The 19,550-nt window shown below is 47.1% G+C and overlaps 1 protein-coding gene across 4 annotated transcripts in view; it reads left to right on the top strand.

Moving 5' to 3' along the window:
• The window catches only part of ift70 (intraflagellar transport 70), a 354,021-nt gene that overhangs the window by 23,148 nt on the left and 311,323 nt on the right, over nt 1–19,550 (top strand). For 3 of the 4 annotated variants that reach the window (XM_072480753.1, XM_072480751.1, XM_072480750.1), the window contains exon 2: nt 4,077–4,142. In XM_072480753.1, the coding sequence (XP_072336854.1) occupies nt 4,077–4,142 (66 nt within the window). Of the gene's footprint in view, nt 1–4,076; nt 4,143–4,799; nt 4,847–19,550 lie in introns of those variants that run through there. The other variant, XM_072480752.1, reaches the window with a different exon arrangement.

The raw sequence follows: 19,550 nt of genomic DNA, 5'->3' as shown, positions 1-19,550 counted from the left end.
TTTTGTACACGGGGGGGGTGGTAAATATATGGAACGCGCTGCCTGGGGAGGTGGTGGGAGCAGGTACGATAGCAGCATTTAAGCGGCATTCAGACAAATATATAAATTGAGTGGGAACGGAAGGATACAGACTCCGTAAGTGCAGACGGTTTTAGTTTAGGCAGGTACCATGGCCGGTGCAGGTTTGGAGGGCTGAAGAGCCTGTTCCTGTGCTGTATTGTCCTTTGTTAGGTAGATTGGAAGACACCAGTGGGATGCCAGAGCTCCAGGAGAACCAGGGGGCAGAGGTGAGTGCAGTGACCATTACTAAGGAGAAGGTGCTGGGGAAACTGCAAGGTCTGAAGGTGGATAAATCACTGGACCGGATGGACTACACCCCAGGGTCCTAAAAGAGATTTCTGAGGAAATTGTGAAATGAAATGAAATGAAAATCGCTTATTGTCACAAGTAAGCTTCAAATGAAGTTACTGTGAAAAGCCCCTAGTCGCCACATTCCGGTGCCTGTTCGGGGAGGCTGGTACGGGAATTGAACCGTGCTGCTGGCCTGCCTTGGTCTGCTTTAAAAGACAGTGATTTATCCACGTGTGCTAAACCATTGGTTTGTGGAGGCATTGGTGGTGATCTTTCAGGAATCACTGGAGGCAGGAACGGTCCCAGAGGACTGGAAAGTGGCTTATGTAACACCACTGTTTAAGAAGGGAGGGAGGCCGAAGACTGGAAATTCTAGGCCGGTTAGCCTGACTTCAGTCATTGGTAAGATTTTAGAGTCTGTTATTAAAGATGAGATTGCAAAGTACTTGGAAGTGCATGGTAAAATAGGACTGAGTCAGCACTGCTTTGTCAAAGGGAGGTCATGTCTGACAAATCTGTTAGAGTTCTTTGAGGAGTTAACAAGGAAGTTCAACAAAGGAGAACCAGTGGACGTGATTTATTTAGATTTCCAAAAGACCTTTGACAAGAACAAAGGAAATTATAGCACAGGAACAGGCCCTTCGGCCCTCCCAGACTGCACCGATCCAGATCCTTTATCTCAACCTGTCGGCTATTTTCCAAGGATCTACTTCCCTCTGTTCCTCGCCCGTTCATATATCTGTCTAGATGCATCTTGAATGATGCTAGCGTGCCCGCCTCTACCACCTCCACTGGCAAAGCTTTCCAGGCACCCACCACCCTCTGCATAAAAAAAACTTTCCACGCACATCTCCCTTAAACTTTCCCCCTCTCACCTTGAAATCGTGACCTCTTGTAATTGACACCCCCACTCTTGGAAAAAGCTTGTTGCTATCCACCCAGTCCATACCTCTCATAATTTTGTCGACCTCAATCAGGTCCCCCCTCAACCTCTGTCTTTCCAACGAAAACAATCCTTATCTACTCAACCTTTCTTCATAGCTAGCACCCTCCATGCCAGGCAACATCCTGGTGAACCTCCTCTGCACCCTCTCTAAAGCATCCCCATCCTTCAGGTAATGTGGTGACCAGAACTGCACGCAGTATTTCAAATGTGTCCTAACCAAAGTCCTATACAACTGTAACATGACCTGCCGACTCTTGTGCTCAATACCCCGTCCGATGAAGGCAAGCATGCTGTATGCCTTCTTGACCACTCTTATCGACCTGCGTTGCCACCTTCTGGGTACAATGGACCTGAACTCACAGATCTCTCTGTACATCAATTTTCCCTAGGACTCTTCCATTGACCGTATAGTCCGCTCTTGAATTAGATCTTCCAAAATGCATCATCTCGCATTTGCCTGGATTGAACTCCATCTGCCTTTTCTCTGCCCAACTCTCCAATCTATCTATATTTTGCTGTATTCTCTGACAGTCCTCCTTTCTATCTGCAACTCCACCAATCTTAGTATCATCTGCAAACTTGATAATCAGACCACCTATACCTTCGTCCAGATCATTTATAGATATATATATATATCACAAACAACAGTGGTCCGAGCACGGATCCCTGTGGAACACCACTAGTCACCTTTTTCCATTTTGAGACACTCCCTTCCGCCACTACTCTCTGTCTCCTGTTCTTTATCCATCTAGCTAGTACACCCTGAACCCCATACGACTTCACTTTTTCCATCAACCTGCCATGGGAAACTTTATCAAACGCCTTACTGAAGTCCATGTATGTGACATCAACAGCCCTTCCCTCATCAATTAACATTGCCACTTCCTCAAATAATTCTATTAGGTTTGTAAGACATGACCTTCCCTGTGCACAACCATGCTGCCTATCACTGATCAGTCTATTTTCTTCCAAATGTGAATAGATCCTATCCCTCAGTATCTTCTCCAACAGTTTGCCTACCACTGACGTCAAGCTCACAGGTCTATAATTCCCTGTATTATCTCTGCTACTCTACTTAAACAAAGGGACAACATTAGCAATTCTCCAGTCCTCCGGGACCTCACCCGTGTTCAAGGATGCTGCAAAAATATCTGTTAAGGCCCCAGCTATTTCGTCCCTCGCTTCCCTCAATAACCTGGGATAGATCCCATCTGGACCTGGGGACTTGTCCACCTTAATGCCTTTTAGAATACCCAAAACTTCCCCTTTCCTTATGCCGACTTGACCTAGAGTATTTAAACATCCATCCCTAGCCTCAACATCCATCATGTCCCTCTCCTTGGTGAATACCGATGCAAAGTACTCATTAAGAATCTCACCCATTTCCTCTGACTCCATGCATAAATTCCCTCTTTTGTCTTTGAGTGGGCCAATCCTTTCTCTAGTTACCCTCTTGCTTCTTATATACGAATAAATGGCTTTGGGATTTTCCTTAACCCTGTTAGCCATTGTTCGACAAGGTGCCACATAGGAGACTGTTGAATAAGTTAAGAGTCCATGGTGTTAAGGGTTAGCTCCTGGCATGGATAGAGGATTGGCTGACAGGCAGAAGGCCCAGAGTGGGGATAAAAGGGTCTTTTTCAGGACAGGAGCTGGTGACTAGTGGTGTGGCTCAGGGGTCTGTGCTGAGACCACAACTTTTTACAATATACATTAATGATCTGGAACGCGGAACTGAAGGCACTTGCTAAGTTTGCAGATGATACAAAGATTTGTAGAAGGACAGATACTATTGAGGAAGCAAGGAGGCTGCAGAAGGATTTGGACAAGCTAGGAGAGTGGGCAATGAAGTGGCAACTGAAATACAATGTGGAAAAGTGAGAGGTTATGCACTTTGCAAAGAGGAATTTAGGCATAGACTATTTTCTAAATGGAGAAAGGCTTAGGAAATCAGAAACACAAAGGGACTTGGGTGTCCTTGTTCATGATGCTCTTACGGTTAATGTGCAGGTTCAGTTGGCAGTTAAGAAGGCAAATGCAATGTTAGCATTCATGTCAAGAGGGCTAGAATACAAGACCAGGGATGTACTTCTGAGGTTGTACAAGGCTCTGGTCAGACCCCATTTGGAGTATTGTGAGCAATTTTGGGCCCGTATCTAAGGAAGAATGTACTGGCCTTGGAAAGGGTCCAGAGGAGGCTCACAAGACAGTGAAAGCCTTCTCCCGCGGATGGCTATGGCTGGCACGAGGGGACATAACTTTAAACTGAGGGGTAATAGATATAGGACAGAGGTCAGAGGTAGGTTCTTTACGCAAAGAGTAGTGAGGCTGTGGAATGCCCTACCTGCTACAGTAGTGAACTCGCCAACATTGAGGGCATTTAAAAGTTTATTGGATAAACATATGGATGATAATGGCATAGTGTAGGTTAGATGGCTTTTGTTTCGGTGCAACATCGTGGGCCGAAGGGCCTGTACTGCGCTGTATTGTTCTATGTTCTATGTTCTAAGAATGATCCCTGGAATGATCTCTGTCTTTAAGACAGAGATCGATAGATTGGAAATGGGAAGAAGGCAGGAGAATGGGGATGAGAAAATATCAGCCATGATTGAATGGCGGAGCAGACTCGATGGGCCGAGTGGCCTAATTCTCCTCCTATGCCTTATGGTCTTATGGCTATCATCTGAAATGCATTTGAGTAGCAATGTGTTCTGTATATTCTGCTCATCATAACAGACATTTTCACTGATACCTCAAATGTCATCTTTTAATTTTTCAGACTCGAGATGGAAGATATGGAGAAGCCATTCATATACTCAGTAATGAACTTCAGAAACATTCAAAAGTAACTATTATCATTTTGATGTTTGTTTTACTCTATTATATTTAAGATTTTTGACAAAAATAACCAGATGTACATCCAATTTGTTGAAAGTTGAATATTACAAATGGTACGAATGGATTTCTGAGAATGGAGTCGTCCTTGGGTGAGCCTCTTTGCTAGTCATTTGCAATGATGTTGAACATTTTAGTACAGTACATATGAACATGAAAATTAGGAGCAAGAGTGGACCAGTGAACCCTTTGAGTCTGCTCCATCATTCAATAAGATGGTGGCTGATCTGGTTGTAACCTCAAGCCCACATTTCTGTCAACCCCCAACAACCTTCCACCATCGTGTTAATCAAGAAACTATCCAGCTTTGCCTTCAAAATATTCAAAGCCCCTGATACGAAACGTTCTGTAGTGGGAAGTTCCAGAAGCTGAAAAGTTAGCTGTCGGTGATTTAGCATTTTGTTAATCTCCTTTTTTTTTTGTATTATCTCATGAATTTATTTCAAATAGTTTCACTTTTATCATACATTATGTTGTTTACACAAAGTATAGTGTGACCAGCAGTACAGTGTGATGCTATCTTTTGTGCAGCTTGTTCAATCTTTTGTGTATTCTTAAACACATTTATTCTTTGTAAAGATTTTTGTCTTTTGTCATCAATTTGTAGATGTGAGAATTGGAGCACATTTCTAAACTTGGTGCTGATTGTTAGATGTGAGTATCAGGAATGGTGGGTCAATATTGCATCTTGCTCCCTGCAAATATCCTTGAACCCTTACCTCCAAAAAAAAGGATCTCTAAGTTGTATCCAGTAATTTGAACATAATCTATATATTTTCTCTCAATGTTTTATATTGTATAATAAATAAATCTCGTACATTCTAGTATACTCTTCAGATTTAAGATGTAGGTGAAGTAATTATGAAGCTTTGCATTGGATTTTTATTTTTTCATTAATTTTCTTGTCTGACCATTGTTTTTAAACTTTGCCTATGTTCTGTAAGCAATGGTATGATGGTGTGTTGTACAGATTGGAGGCATTTTCAATGTAAGGGGAAGAGTAACTTGAATGAAACCTGGCTGGCTTTGCTTCTCTATCAGAGCTAAGCAAAATAGCACAATATGCTTTATAGCTCTGTGTTACTGAATGGCTTCTTGATTTCTGATTATTTTTGTATCCTAATTAATATGAATTTCAAGTATTGCCAATCTTATTGGAGCATATCTTCTCTAACAAATTACTAATGGAAACAATGTAGCAGTTGGTTTATATTCTTTTCGTATGTATTGAAAATATTTATAAGGGTTTGTTTAAAAATTAGCCAAAATCATTAGTGGAATTTAGGTTGCAGTAACCAGAAAAAGGATTTATGCCAGATCTCCAACAATGCTGTTCAAGGACTTCCGGTGGCGGCTATGAAGGAGTAAGTCGCATATTTGGTGGCTCTGCTCTGGTCGGACTTTTGGACCTTTCCCCCCGATTTTTTTTTTTTTAGCGGACTTGAATTGTAAAATGGATGTTAGTGGCAATTCTTTACTGAATTCCCACTTCGGTGAATGGAGCAAAGGACTAGAAGTGTTCGTAAGGGCAGAAACAAAAAGATAGAGAAGGCTTGGGCTGTAGTTGCAACAGGAGACAGCATGGCGGAGGGTCGGACATCTGGCTTGTTGACCCAGCAGTCTATGGAGCAGCTGATGCAAGTCATTCAGGAAGGCTTTGCAACGCAGAAATGGGACTGCTTGGACCCGATAAAAGAGTCGATTGAGCGGTTGGAGCTTAGATTGGACGCCCAGGATCGGGTGATCCAGAAGGTGGAGAAGGCGCTGGCTGAGCAGGAGGAACATCAGACTGTGGTGGAGCTGGTGGTGGGGATGCTGAGGGACCAGCAGAAGAAGCTTCTGCAGAAGGTGGAGGACCTAGAGAATAGGTCCTGCCGGCAGAACCTAAGAATTGTCAGGCTCCCGGAGGGTTCCGAAGTAACTGACGCTGGGGCATACATCGCAGACATGCTTGAGAAGCTGCTGGGGGATGGGGCATTCGCCCGGCCCTTGGATAGGGCTCACAGAGCACTCGCGAGGAAGCCACGAATGGGAGACCTCCCCGAGGGCAATGGTGGTGAGATTCCACAGGTTCTCAGGTAAGGAATGTATTCTACAGTGGGCCAAGCAGACACGGAGCTGTAAGTGGGACAATAGCATCCTGCGGGTTTACCGAGACCCGAGTGTGAAGGTGGCCAGGAGGAGAACAGGCTTCAACCAGATCAGGGTGTTGGGGGATGGAGGAGTGCTTGTTTTGATATTGGTGTTTTTCTGTGGGGCAATTGTGAGGATTGTTTGATGTTGGAGTTTGTTTGTATCAGCGGGGTGGGGGAGGAGGGGGGAGGGAACAATATGTGGGAGACTATCTGGCGCCGGGGATGGGGGCCACTAAGCTAGCTGGGTGAGCTAGCTCTCGGAAGCGCAGATGACACTAAAGTCGATGGAGTTGTGGACAGTACGGAAGGATGTTACAAGTTACAGAGGGACATAGATAAGCTGCAGCGCTGGGCTGAGAGGTGGCAAATGGAGTTTAATGCAGAAAAGTGAGAGGTGATTCATTTTGGAAGGAATAACAGGAAGACAGAGTAATGGGCTAATGGTAAGATTCTTGGCCGTGTGGATGAGCAGAGAGATCTCGGTGTCCATGTACATAAATCCCTGAAGTTGCCACCCAGGTTGAGCGGGTTGTTAAGAAGGCATATGGTGTTAGCTTTTATTGGCAGAGGGATTGAGTTTCGGAGTCATGAGGTCATATTGCAGCTGTACAAAACTCTGGTGCGGCTGCATTTGAGGCTGTTTTCGTTAGAGAGAAGAAGGTTAAGAGGTGACTTAATTGAGGCATACAAGATGATCAGAGGCATACAAGATGATCAGAGGCATACAAGATGATCAGAGGATTGGTTAGGGTGGATAGTGAGAGCCTTTTTCCTCGGATGGTGATGTCCAGCTTTAAATTGAGGGGAGATAGATATAGGACAGATGTCAGAGGTAGGTTCTTTACTCCGAGTAGTAAGGGCGTGGAATGCTCTGCCTGCAACAGTAGTGGACTCGCCAACACTAAGGGCATTCAAATGGTCATTGGATAGACATATGGATGATAAGGAAATAGTGTAGATGGGCTTTAGAGTGGTTTCACAGGTCGGCGCAACATCGAGGGCCGAAGGGCCTCATAGATTATCATAGAATTTACAGTGCAGAAGGAGGCCATTCGGCCCATCGAGTCTGCACCGGCTCTTGGAAAGAGCACCCTACCCAAGGTCAACACCTCCACCCTATCCCCATAACCCAGTCACCCCACCCAACACTAAGGGCAATTTCCGACACTAAGGGCAATTCATCATGGCCAATCCACCTAACCTGCACATCTTTGGACTGTGGGAGGAAACCGGAGCACCCGGAGGAAACCACGCACACACGGGGAGGTTGTGCAGACTCCGCACAGACAGTGACCCAAGCCGGAATTGAACCTGGGACCCTAGAGCTGTGAAGCAATTGTGCTATCCACAATGCTACCGTGCTACCCTAAGCCTGTACTGCGCTGTTATGTTCTATGTTCCCTCCCCAGGTCCCTCCCCAGGTCCCTCCCAGCCAACCTGAACTCTCGAGCGCCCCAACCGAACCTCCACGTCTCATCTCCACACAATCCTCCTTCTTCCTCCCGACAAGTGCCTCGATCGCCCTTGCAAACCACGGTTCCCTCGCTCGACCACCCCCTCCCTGCCTGACAGGCACACACCCATGAAGGACACGCAGCAGCCGCTCCTCGAACAAGCTCCACACCTCAATTGTGCCCATCTCCTGCAATAATCCTCCCCATCCGATGCATCCCAAGTCTTGCCGCATCGCAAAACAATTGCCCCTCCCCCATACACAACTCTTGCCCTGCGGTACATACCCATCCCCCTCCATCACCAAAGCAAACTCAATCGAACCGCGCCCACCATCACCAAAGTGCTCACCCACCTCCAAATCCAACACCTGTCCGTGCTCACCACCCTGCACCAAATCTAATATGGTCTCGCCTCTCGCCGGCCCACCCACACACTGCGCCAGGAAACCCTCCTGTACACACCGGATACAAACAGACCCATCCAAAGCACTCTAACCACAGCGTTTTCAGTCAACACCTGGAAAGCCAAAGTCCCCCACAACAACCACCCTGCCGCTCTCGCTCCCATCCAGAACCATCCCATCAATCCTCTCCTCCACATCTCCGGAACCCCTCGGAGGCCAACAGAAAACCCCCAACAGGGTGACCTCTCCCCTCCTGCCTCCAATCCCAGCCCACACCACCCCAGCAGACGAATCCTCATCAAACCTGCCCTCCGCCACCGCAACACCATCCCCGACAAACAACGCCACACCCCCCCCCCCCCCCCTTCCACCACCCTCCCCGAACCCACCGAAACATCCAAACCCCGGCACCTGCAACAACCATTCCTGTCCCTGCTCCATCCATATCTCCAAAATGGCTGCAACATCGAAGTCCCAGGTACCAACCCACGCCGCAAGCTCACCCACCCCATTCTGGACCCTTGTGGTACTTGTCAGGGATAAAAGAATGACCAGGGCAAGAGCAGGGCCAGTCAAGGACAGCAGTGGGAAGTTGTGCGTGGAGTCCGAGGACACAGGAGAGGTGCCAAATGAATACCCCTCGCCAGCATTGATGCGCTTCCATTGTCTCTGGCCGGGAGGGTGCAAACGGTGAAAATGACGGTCCTCCCGAGATTCCTATTTGTATTTCAGTGTTTAGGTTAGAGTAGGATGGTTGTAAGGGTGGGACCTGTACGAAAAGTAAACGGCCTTTGCACTATGTTTATGGTTTCATGTATGTTGTTTATTTTGTTGTTGTTACTGTACCAAAAATACCTCAATAAAATGTTTATTTTATTTTTTTTAAATGCTGTTCAATAGGGTTAGATTCCACACTTGTAAATATTAATATCTAGTGGCAGCAATTCAGACTTATTGTGGTAATGGAAAACTTAGTGGACAAGCCCTAACTGTTTCTCGTGAATTTAGATGTATTTACCAAGTATGCATCCCAGCATCCCAACTTCATGCCATGTGTTTAAATGCTGAGTCTCCTGGTGAGACACCACTATAGTGCTGCTTATGGTGGAGTGGTGCAACTTGGAAAGCAACTTGCTAATTTCTGCATTTAACCTCTCTGGAGGTTTCCCATTACCTGAAGATAAGAGGACAGTTGAGGGTCAGTGGATCCACTGACCCTCAACTGTCCTCTCATCTTCAGGGCTTCTCTGAAGTCTGCTTTGCTCTAAGTCTGCTTCTTGCAGCTCTGTCTTTAAAAAATGAGGGTGCCATCAACCGGCTGCGTTGCATCCGAAAGGCGGTATGGCTGGTCGATCCCTCTGGTTCCACCTGGGCACCCTGTCATTAATGGGTGCCAATCTGGCACTACCAGGGTGCCAGGCTGCCAGTGCCAACCTGCCATTTTTCCCGTGACGGTGATCGGGCCTGGGGGTTCCCTGCGCTGGTGCAGGGGAGTGCGTGGGAGCCTGAGGACCCTTTATAGGTCAGTTAGGGTTTGGGGAGGGTTGAGGGTTGCATCGGGGGGGTTGTCAAGAGATCTGACAAATGGAGCGCCTCGGTGCAGGAAACGGGACTCAGTGCGGCCTCCGAATTTATCCAAATGGGAATAGTCTCCCATTCGATAACGTGGGGTTTCTTAGTGCTCCGAACACCAGGAAACACTGGCTAAACATGCTTATTATGGGACTCTGTTTCCATCCGGTTAGATCACGCTCCTATTTTTCTGCACCTTTCTCTCAACTTTACTTAAAAGGATCTATCTCTGATCTCTGTCCTTGTCTCTCATCTGGGACTGGCTGACTGGGAAGTCATAAAGGCAAAAACTAGGGCATACCATACTGCAAAAGCGAGTGGTAAGCTGGAGGAATGGGGAACATCAAGATTCAGCAAAAGTGTATTAAAAATAAAATCAAAAGATCGAAGATGAACTAAGGAAGGAAACTAGCAGAAAGCATAAACACTGATACCAAAAGCTTCTATAAGTATTTAAAGAGGAAGTGAATAGCTAAGGTAAATGTTGGCCCTTTGGAGGATGATACCGGTGAGGTAATAATGGGGAACACCGAGATGACGGAGGCACTGAACCAATAATAGGGTATTAAAGGAGGTGGCAGCGGAGATAGTGGATGCGTTAGTTATGATAATTCAGTATCCCCTGTATTCTGGAAGGGGCCCGGTGGATTGGAAACTTGCTAATGTGACACCCCTATTCAAAAACCTATCGCCGCCTCTAACAAAAAAAACCAAACAATCACTGTAAGGATCCCAACCGAGGAAAGACCAAGAGGGAGACTCGAGTGCAGGTCGAAGTAGAAAGAAGTTGAACCGTGACGTCACAGCCTGCAGGTAAGTGATTGGCTGGTGACTGGTAAGTAGTTTTTCTGTTCCCTGAGGTGTTATCGTGTGGGGCGCAGTGGTTGCTGAGTGAGCGCTTGCTGAGAAGGGGAGTCAATTTATAAAAAAAAAAAAACTTACTGTTGGGAGTTTCCAGCTGAATCCGGTCGGAGTGAGAACAGAGTGACTGCTGGGTAAGTAGTAAAGATTTAAATTGTTTGCACAGGCCCATAACAGCTGATTGCAGTTCTCGTGTGGGGCGCAGTGGTTGCTGGTTAAGTGTTTTATTTTTATCTGTATTTAAGTTGGGCAGTTTCCAAACACTAGACACTACACTTGTAGTGTCGCCCCACCCTTCCAGCTCCTTTAACCTAAGGGGTGGAGTGAATAACAGGTAAGCTCTTTCTTTCTTTTTCTTGTTTTATCTCGAGGGGATGGCAGGGAAGGCAGTGCAATGTTTCTCCTGCAGAATGTTTGAGGTGAGTGATGCTGTCAGCGTACCTGCTGATTTCACCTGTGGAAAATGCACCTATCTCCAGCTCCTCAGAAACCACGTAAGGGAATTGGAGCTGGATGAACTTTGGTGCATTCGGGAGGCAGAGGTGGTCATAGATAGTAGCTTCAGGGATGTAGTTACTCCGAAGAATCAAAATAGATGGGTAACGGTGAGAGGGGCTGGGAGGAAGCAGTCAGTGCAGGGATCCTCTGTGGTCGTTCCCCTCAGTAACAAGTATACCGTTTTGGATACTGTTGAGGGGGACGACCTACCAGGGGTAAGCCACGGTGAATGGATCTCCAGTACTGAGTCTGTCCCTATGGCTCAGAAGGGAAGGAAGGAGAGCAATAGTTATTGGGGACTCGATAGTTAGAGGGACAGATAGACGGTTCTGTGGCAGCGAAAGAGACTCACGGATGGTATGTTGCCTCCCGTGTACCAGGGTCCGTGACGTCTCGGACCGTGTTTTCAGAATCCTTAAAGGGGAGGGGGAGCAATCACAAGTCGTGGTACACATCGGTACCAACGACATGGGTAAGAGAAGGGACGGAGATTTAAAACAGGATTTTAGGGAACTAGGGTGGAAGCTGAGAGCCAGGACAAACCATGTTGTCATCTCTGGTTTGTTGCTGGTGCCACATGCTGGTGAGGTGAGGAACAGGGAGAGGGTGCAGATAAACACGTGGCTGCAGGGATGGTGCAGGAGGGAGGGTTTCAGTTACGTGGATAGTTGGAGCACATTCTGGGGAAGGTGGGACCTGCACTGACAGGACGGTTTGCACCTGAACCAGAGGGGCACCGATATCCTGGGAGGGAAATTTGCTACGGCTCTTCGGGGGCGTTTAAACTAATTTGTCAAGGGGGCTGGGAAAACGAGCTGTAGTCCAGAAGCCAGTGTTGAGAGTAGTGAGGTACCGAGGAGGGTATCAAGGTCGCAGGAGTGTACCGGCAGACAGAAAGGTGGGTTGAAGTGCGTCTACTTCAATGCAAGGGGCAATTGGAATGAGGTGGGTGAACTTGGAGCATGGATTGGTACTTGGGACTAGGATGTTGTGGCCATTACGGAGACATGGTTAGAACAGGGACAGGAATGGTTGTTGGAAGTTCCAGGGTATAGATGTTTCAGTAAGAGTAGGGAAGGTGGTAAAAGAGGTGGAGGAGTAGCATTATTAATCAAGGATAGTTTAATGGCTGCAGAAAGGCAGTTTGAAGGGGATCTGCCTACTGAGGTAATATGGGCCGAAGTTACAAATAGGAAAGGAGCGGTCACATTGTTAGGAGTTTTCTGTAGGCCCCCAAATTGTAATAGAGATGTGGAGGAAGAAATTGCAAAACAGATTATGGATAGGTGTGGAGGTCTCTGGGTAGTTGTCATGGGTGACTTTAACTTTCCAAATATTGATTGGAGCCTGTATAGGTTGAACAGTTCAAATGGGGCAGTTTTTGTACAGTGTGTGCAGGAGGGTTTCCTGACACACTATGTGGATAGGCTGACGAGGCGGGGCCACATTGGATTTGGTACTGGGTAATGAACCGGGCCAAGTGTTAGATTTGTTTGTGGGAGAGCACCTTGGAGATAGTGACCACATTTCGGTGTCTTTCACCATTGCAATGGAGAGGGATAGGGCCATACGGCAGGGCAAGGTTTATAATTGGGCGAGGGGGTAATTATGATACCATTAGGCAAAAATTAGGGAGCATAAGATGGGAACAGAATCTGTCAGGGAAAGGCACAAATGAAAAGTGGAGCTTGTTCAAGGAACAAATACTGCGTGTCCTTGGTAGGCATGTCCCTGTCAGGCAGGGAGGAAATGGCCGTGTGAGGGAACCATGGTTCACAAAAGAGGTTGAATGTCTTGTCAAGAGGAAAAAGGAAGAGTATGTAAGGATGAGAAAACAAGGTTCAGTAGGGTTGCTTGAGGGTTACAAGGTAGCAAGGAATGAGCTGAAAAAAGGGCTTAGGAGAGCTTGGAAGGTGCATGATAAGTCCTTGGCGGGTCAGATCAAGGAAAACCCCAAGGCTTTTTACTCTTATGTGAGAAATAAAAGAATGACCAGGGTGAGGTTAGGGCCGGTCAAGGACAGTTGTGGGAACTTGTGCATGGAGTCAGAAGAAATAGGAGAGGCGTTGAATGAATACTTTTCTTCAGTGTTCACAAAGGAGAGGGGCCATGTTTTTGAGGATGAGTGTGTGATTCAGGCAGGTAGGCTGGAGGAGGTAGATGTTCTGAGGAAGGATGTATTCGCAATTTTGACAAACCGGAGGGTCGACAAGTCCCCTGGGCCAGATGGGATATATCCAAGGATTCTTTGGGAGGCAAGGGATGAGATTGCAGACCCTTTGGCTTTGATCTTTGGGTCCTCGCTGTCCACAGGGATAGTGCCAGAGGACTGGAGAGTGGTGAATGTTGTTCCTCTGTTCAAGAAAGGGAATAGGAATGACCCTGGTAATTATAGGCCAGTTAGCCTTACTTCGGTGGTCGGTAAGATAATGGAAAAGGCCCTGAAGGATAGGATTTATGACCATTTGGAAAGATGCAGCTTAATCCGGGATAGTCAACACGGATTCGTGAAGGGTAGTTCTTACCTCACAAATTTGATTGAATTCTTTGAGGAGGTAACTAAGTGTGTAGATGAAGGTGGAGCAGTGGATTTTAGTAAGGCGTTTAATGAGGTTCCCCATGGTCAGCTCATGACGAAAGTAAGGAGGTGTGGGATAGAGGGAAATTTGGCCAATTGGATAAGTAACTGGCTATCACGTAGAAGACAGAGGGTGGCGGTGGTTGGAAAATTTTGAGACTGGAGACCAGTTACCAGCGGTGTACCACAGGGATCAGAGCTGGGTCCTCTGCTATTTGTGATTTTTATCAATGACTTGGAGAAGGGGGCTGAAGGGTGGGTCAGTAAATTTGCTGATGACACCAAGATTGGTGGAGTAGTGGATGAGGTGGAGGGCTGTTGTCGGCTGCAAAGAGACAATCGATAGGATGCAGACCTGGGCCGAAAAATGGCAGATGGAGTTTAACCCTGATAAGTGCGAGGTGATTCATTTTGGTAGAAAAATTTGAATGCGGATTACAGGGTCAACGGCAGGGTTCTGAGGAATGTGGAGCAACAGAGAGATCTTGGGGTTCATGTCCACAGATCTCTGAAGTTGCCACTCAAGTGGATAGAGCCGTGAAGAAGGCTTATAGTGTGTTAGCGTTTATTAACAGGGGACTTGAGTTTAAGAGCCGCGGGGTTATGCTGCAACTGTACAGGACCCTGGTGAGACCACATTTGGAGTAGTGTGCGCAGTTCTGGTCACCTCATTTTAGGAAGGATGTGGAAGCATTGAAAAGGGTGCAAAGGAGATTTACCAGGATGCTGCCTCGTTTGCAGGATAGGTCTTATGAGGAAAGGTTGAGGGAGCTAGGGCTTTTCTCTTTGGAGCGGAGGAGGATGAGATGCGACTTAATAGAGGTTTATAAGATAATGAGGGGGATAGATATAGTGGACGTTCAGAGACTATTTCCTCGTGTGGATGTAGCTGTTACAAGGGGGCATAACTATAAGATTCAGGGTGGGAGATATAGGAGGGATGTCTGAGGTAGGTTCTTTACTCAGAGAGTGGTTAGGGCGTGGAATGGACTGCCTGCTGTGATAGTGGAGTCGGACACTTTAGGATCTTTCAAGCGGTTATTGGATAGGCACATGGAGCACTCTAGAATGACAGGGAGTGGGATAGCTAGATCTTGGTTTCGTACAATGCTTGGCACAACCTCGAGGGCCGAAGGGCCTGTTCTGTGCTGTACTGTTCTTTGTTCCATGTTTTATGAGATAGGCAAAAAGTAGGAAACTATAGACTGGTTAGCTTTACCTCTGTGGTGGGGAAGTTGCTGGAATCAATCATTAAAGAGGAGATGACAACATTTGGAAAGACTAAGCTCAATCCACCATTGTCAGCATGGTTTTATGAAGGGTAAGTCATGCTTAACAAATTTGTTTGAGTTCTTTGAAGATGTAACCAGGAAGGTGGATAATGGGGAACCTGTGGATACGATATATCTAGACATCCAGAAGGCGTTTGATAAGGTGCCACATAAAAGACTGATCCAGAAGGTGAGATTGCAGGGGATTGAAGGTAGAGTACTATATTGGGTTGAGGATAGGTTGACTGACAGAAGGCCGAGGGCCAGGATAAATGGGTCCTTCTCTGGCTGGCGAACTGTAACCAGCAGGGTGCCATAGGGGTCAGTCCTCAACTCAATGTTTTCAATTTATATAAATGATCTGCAAGCAGGGACAAAGCGTAACATAGCAAAATTTGCGGATGATACTGAAATAGGCGGGAAAGCAGGCAGTGAAGAGGAGATGAATATTTTCCAGACAGATATAGAATGGCTAGGAGATTGGGCCAAAGTTTGGCAGATGGATTAATGTGGATAAATGTGAGGTTATCCATTTTGGCCCCCAAAAAATAGAAAGACAAATTATTATCAAAATGGAAAGCAGGTTCAAGGGCCAAGATTCTTCGACCCCCCCGTCTGGTCAGAGAATCCCCAGGGGGAGGCGCGAATCCCGCCCCAACGCCGGCTGCACTATTCTCCAGCGCCGGTTTTCGGGGGTCGGTGGGATTCCCGTCCCACCGGTCGGGAGCTGTTGACAGCGAGGCCCCGTGATTCTCCGGGCCTCAATGGGCCGAGTGGCCGTCCAGTTTTGGCCAGTCCCGCCGGCGTGAATTACTCACCCCTCGTGCACGGCGGGAGCTGGCGGGTAAGTGTGCGGGGGTGATGTGTGAGGAGAGATTAAACAGTTCGGGATGTCGCCAAATAATGTTGCTAACTTTGCCTTGGTTCAATTACTCTGTTTTATTACCTTTGCTCTTGAGTCGCCAGGTATCTTTATGATACCGCCACGAGGTTCAAGTCCGAGTAATGATCAATAATCCAAGACACCGATTAGTAAGATTTAAATCAAAGCACATTTATTATACACTGTAATCACTACTCATGCACAAATTCTACGCCTAAGCTACTTCTATAACTAACAGGCCAATACTTAACTTGGAACTGGCCCACCAGGTCAGGGAAACAAATGGCCTTTCGTTCGGGTTCTGAGCCTGGGGGATTTGAAGTTGGTACAGATTGGTAGCTAGGAGCGCCTATCTCGTGGCGAGCGTTGAAGTAAGACTTACAGTTTTGATCGGCTACTGAAAAGTGAAGAGAGCTGGAAGAGAGCGCCTTGAACTTGGGGCTCAATTTTTATAGTCCCCAGGGGCTTCCCGCCTTTCAGGGCGGACCCTGTACCTGGTCCCAAGTGATTGGACTTTGTCCAATGCTGGAGCGGTTCCCTGATCGATGGGCGGTCTTGTGGTGGTCGTTCACCTCCCTTTGTGTAGGCTCCTGCTGGCGCCGAAGAGTCTGGCTTTTGCTTTGTGTGTCTAAATGTTGCTTATTGTTCCCGGGGATTGCTCATTAATATGCAGATGGCTGTTGTTTTGTTATGCTGATGGTTGCTGGTATCGATCTTGTCTGGCCTTTCCAGAGGTAAATACACAGCCAACCTGCAGCTGCTCGTTTTTGTCCTGTTGGCTGATTTTTCCCATCAGCCTTTGCCATTCGCCATTTTGAATCGGGAGTTAGCCATTTTAAGTGGCTACAAAACCTTCCCCTCTCTGAGGCTGAGCGTGCAAAGGACTCCGCTTTGTACCCTTGCGTCCTCACCTCAATAAATTGGAACTCTTCTTTCATCACCTTCGTCTCCGTGCCCACTTCTTTGGGCAAGAATCCTACCCCCGTTCCACAGATCCTTTCATGTGCCTCCAACATTCTGCCTCCATTGGACACCCCCGTCGGGACAATTACCTGCCCTCAATCTTTTCATTGAGAACTGTCGATGGGACATTGGCCGTCTTAATTGTTCTTCACCCCTCACCCATTCCAACCTCTCTCCTTCCTACTTCCGCTCTTCACTCCGTCAGGTCATCAAACCTGTCTACATGTCTGGATTCGTGTGGCATACTGACCTCTAACTCGCAGAGCCTGACAGCCAACTCTCAGATACCTGCTCCTACCTCCCCCTGGACCATGACTTGACCATGCAACATCAAGCCATTTTCTCCCACACCATTGGAGACCTCATTTCCTCCGGATGCCTTTCCCCTACGGCTTCAAATCTCATAGTCTCCCAACAATGGACAGCTTGCATTTACCTACTTCCCAAAATCCACAAAAAGGCCTGTCACGGTAGGCCCATTGTGTCAGCATGCTCCTGCCCCACCAAACTTATTTCCTCTTATCTTGACTTCACCCTCACTCCTCTAGTCCATTCCCTCCCCACCTACATCCAAGATTCCTCTGATGCCCTGCGTCATATTGACAGCCTCCAGTTCGCAGGCCCTAATCGCCTCCTCTGCACCATGGATGTGCAATCTCTTTACTCCTGCATCCCACACCAAGATGGCCAGAGAGCTCTTTGTTTCTTTCTCGAAAAGAGGCCTCCGCCTGGCAGAACTTGTTCTATTTCTCAACAACTTCTCCTTTAACTCATCCCACACTCTCCAAATCAAAGGTGTAGCAATGGGTACCCGCATGGGTCCTAGCTGCGTTTGCATTTTTATGGGTACATGGAACATTCCGTGTTCCAGGCCTACCCGGGTGCCCTCCCACAACTCTTTTACCGGTACATCAATAACTATTTTGGTGCTGCTTCCAGTTTCCACCCCTCCATCACTTTCACCTGGTCCATCTCAGACACTTCCCTTCCTTTCCTTGACCTTGCTGCCTCCATTTCCGGCAATAGACTATCTACTAATATCCATTACAAGCCCACTGACTCCCATAGCTATCTGGACTACAGCTCTTCGCACCCTACTCCATCACTTTCTCTCAGCTCCTTCACCTCCGTTGCATTTGTTCCAATGATGCCACTTTTCAAAGTGGTGCTTCGAAAATGTGTTCCTTCTTCCTCAACCGTGATTTCCCACCTACAGTTGTTGACAGGGCCCTCAACAGCATGCGGTCCATCTCCCGCGCCACTACCCTTGCTCCCTTCCTTCCCTCCCAGAACAAGGATAGAGTCCCCCTTGTTCTCACACTTCACTCCACCAGCCTCCGTATGCAAAGCATAATCTTCCGCCATTTTCGCCAACTCCAATGTGATGCCACCACTCCCTCTGTCAGCATTCCGCAGAGACCGTTCTCTCCGAGATAATCTAGTCCACTCCTCCACCATACCCAACACCTGTCCCATCACCCATGCTTCCCATGCAATCGCAGAAGGTGTAACACCTGCCCCCTTACCTCTTCCATGCTTAACACCCCAGGCCCAAAACACTCATTCCAGATTAAGCAGCGTTTCACTTGTACCTCTTTCAATTTGGTCTACTGCATTCGCTGCTCCCAATGTGCTCCCCTCTATATTGGAGAGACCAAATGTAGACTGGGTGATCGCTTTGCTGAGCACCTTTGGTCGGTGTGCATTCAGGACCCTAACCTTCCCGTTGCTTGCCATTTTAACACAAGACCCTGCTCCCATGCCCACATGTTTGTCCTGGGCCTGCAGCAATGTTCCAGTGAAGCTCAATGCAAACTGGAGGAACAGCATCTCATCTTCCGGTTAGGCACGCTACAGCCTTCCGGTCTCAACATCAAATTCAACATCTTTAGATGATTAGCTCTATCCCACCTCGACCCCTTTGTTTTCATTCTGTTTCATTTTAACTGCCTTTTACCTTTATTTCTTTATTGTCTTTATATATTTTTTACCCCTCCACTCTTTCCCCCTATCTTATCCCCCTTTCCTTACCTTTTCTCCAATTTGCTTCTCCGTTCCTCCCTTTTCCTCAATTTATCTCTCTCCCACCCATGTCCCTTTCACCCCACATCTACAGCTTACCCTCTGATTTTAGTTTCTCTGCTGTTTGGCCTTTCACATCTTTTATTCTCTCTGGGGACTGCCCCCTTAGCACTCTATTCCCTGGGTTTCTGTGGCTATTAACACTCTTTCCCTTGGTTTCTGTGGCTATGACTCATCTTTCATTCCCTCACCCTACATTATAAATATATCCCACTTTCTATGCCTTTTAGTTTTGACAAAGGGTCATCTGGACTCAACGTTAGCTCTTTTCTCTCCCTACAGATGCTGCCAGACCTTCTGAGATTTTCCAGCATTTTCTGTTTTGGTACAAAACACTAAATGGGATTGCTAAAGTAAAAATAGACCAAATGTCCCCCTGTGGGGCAATCTGAGGTCACAGATGTTGGTTGAGAGGCAGTAGATTAAATAATATAATAATATTGTAGGCCTCGTCAAAAAGAAAAAGGAGGCATTTGTCAGGACTAGAAGGCTGGGAACCAACGAAGCCTGTGCGGAATATAAGGAAAGTAGGAAGGAACTTAAGCAAGGAGTCAGGAGTGCTAAAAGGGGTCACGAAAAGTCACTGGCGAATAGGGTGAAGGAAAATCCCAAGGCTTTTTACACGTACATAAAAAGTAAGATGGTAGCCAGGGAAAG

Source organism: Scyliorhinus torazame, chromosome 17, assembly GCF_047496885.1.
Source record: "Scyliorhinus torazame isolate Kashiwa2021f chromosome 17, sScyTor2.1, whole genome shotgun sequence".
In the NCBI taxonomy this organism is placed as follows: Eukaryota; Metazoa; Chordata; class Chondrichthyes; order Carcharhiniformes; family Scyliorhinidae; genus Scyliorhinus; species Scyliorhinus torazame.
This window is presented reverse-complemented; position numbering and strand designations above follow the sequence as displayed.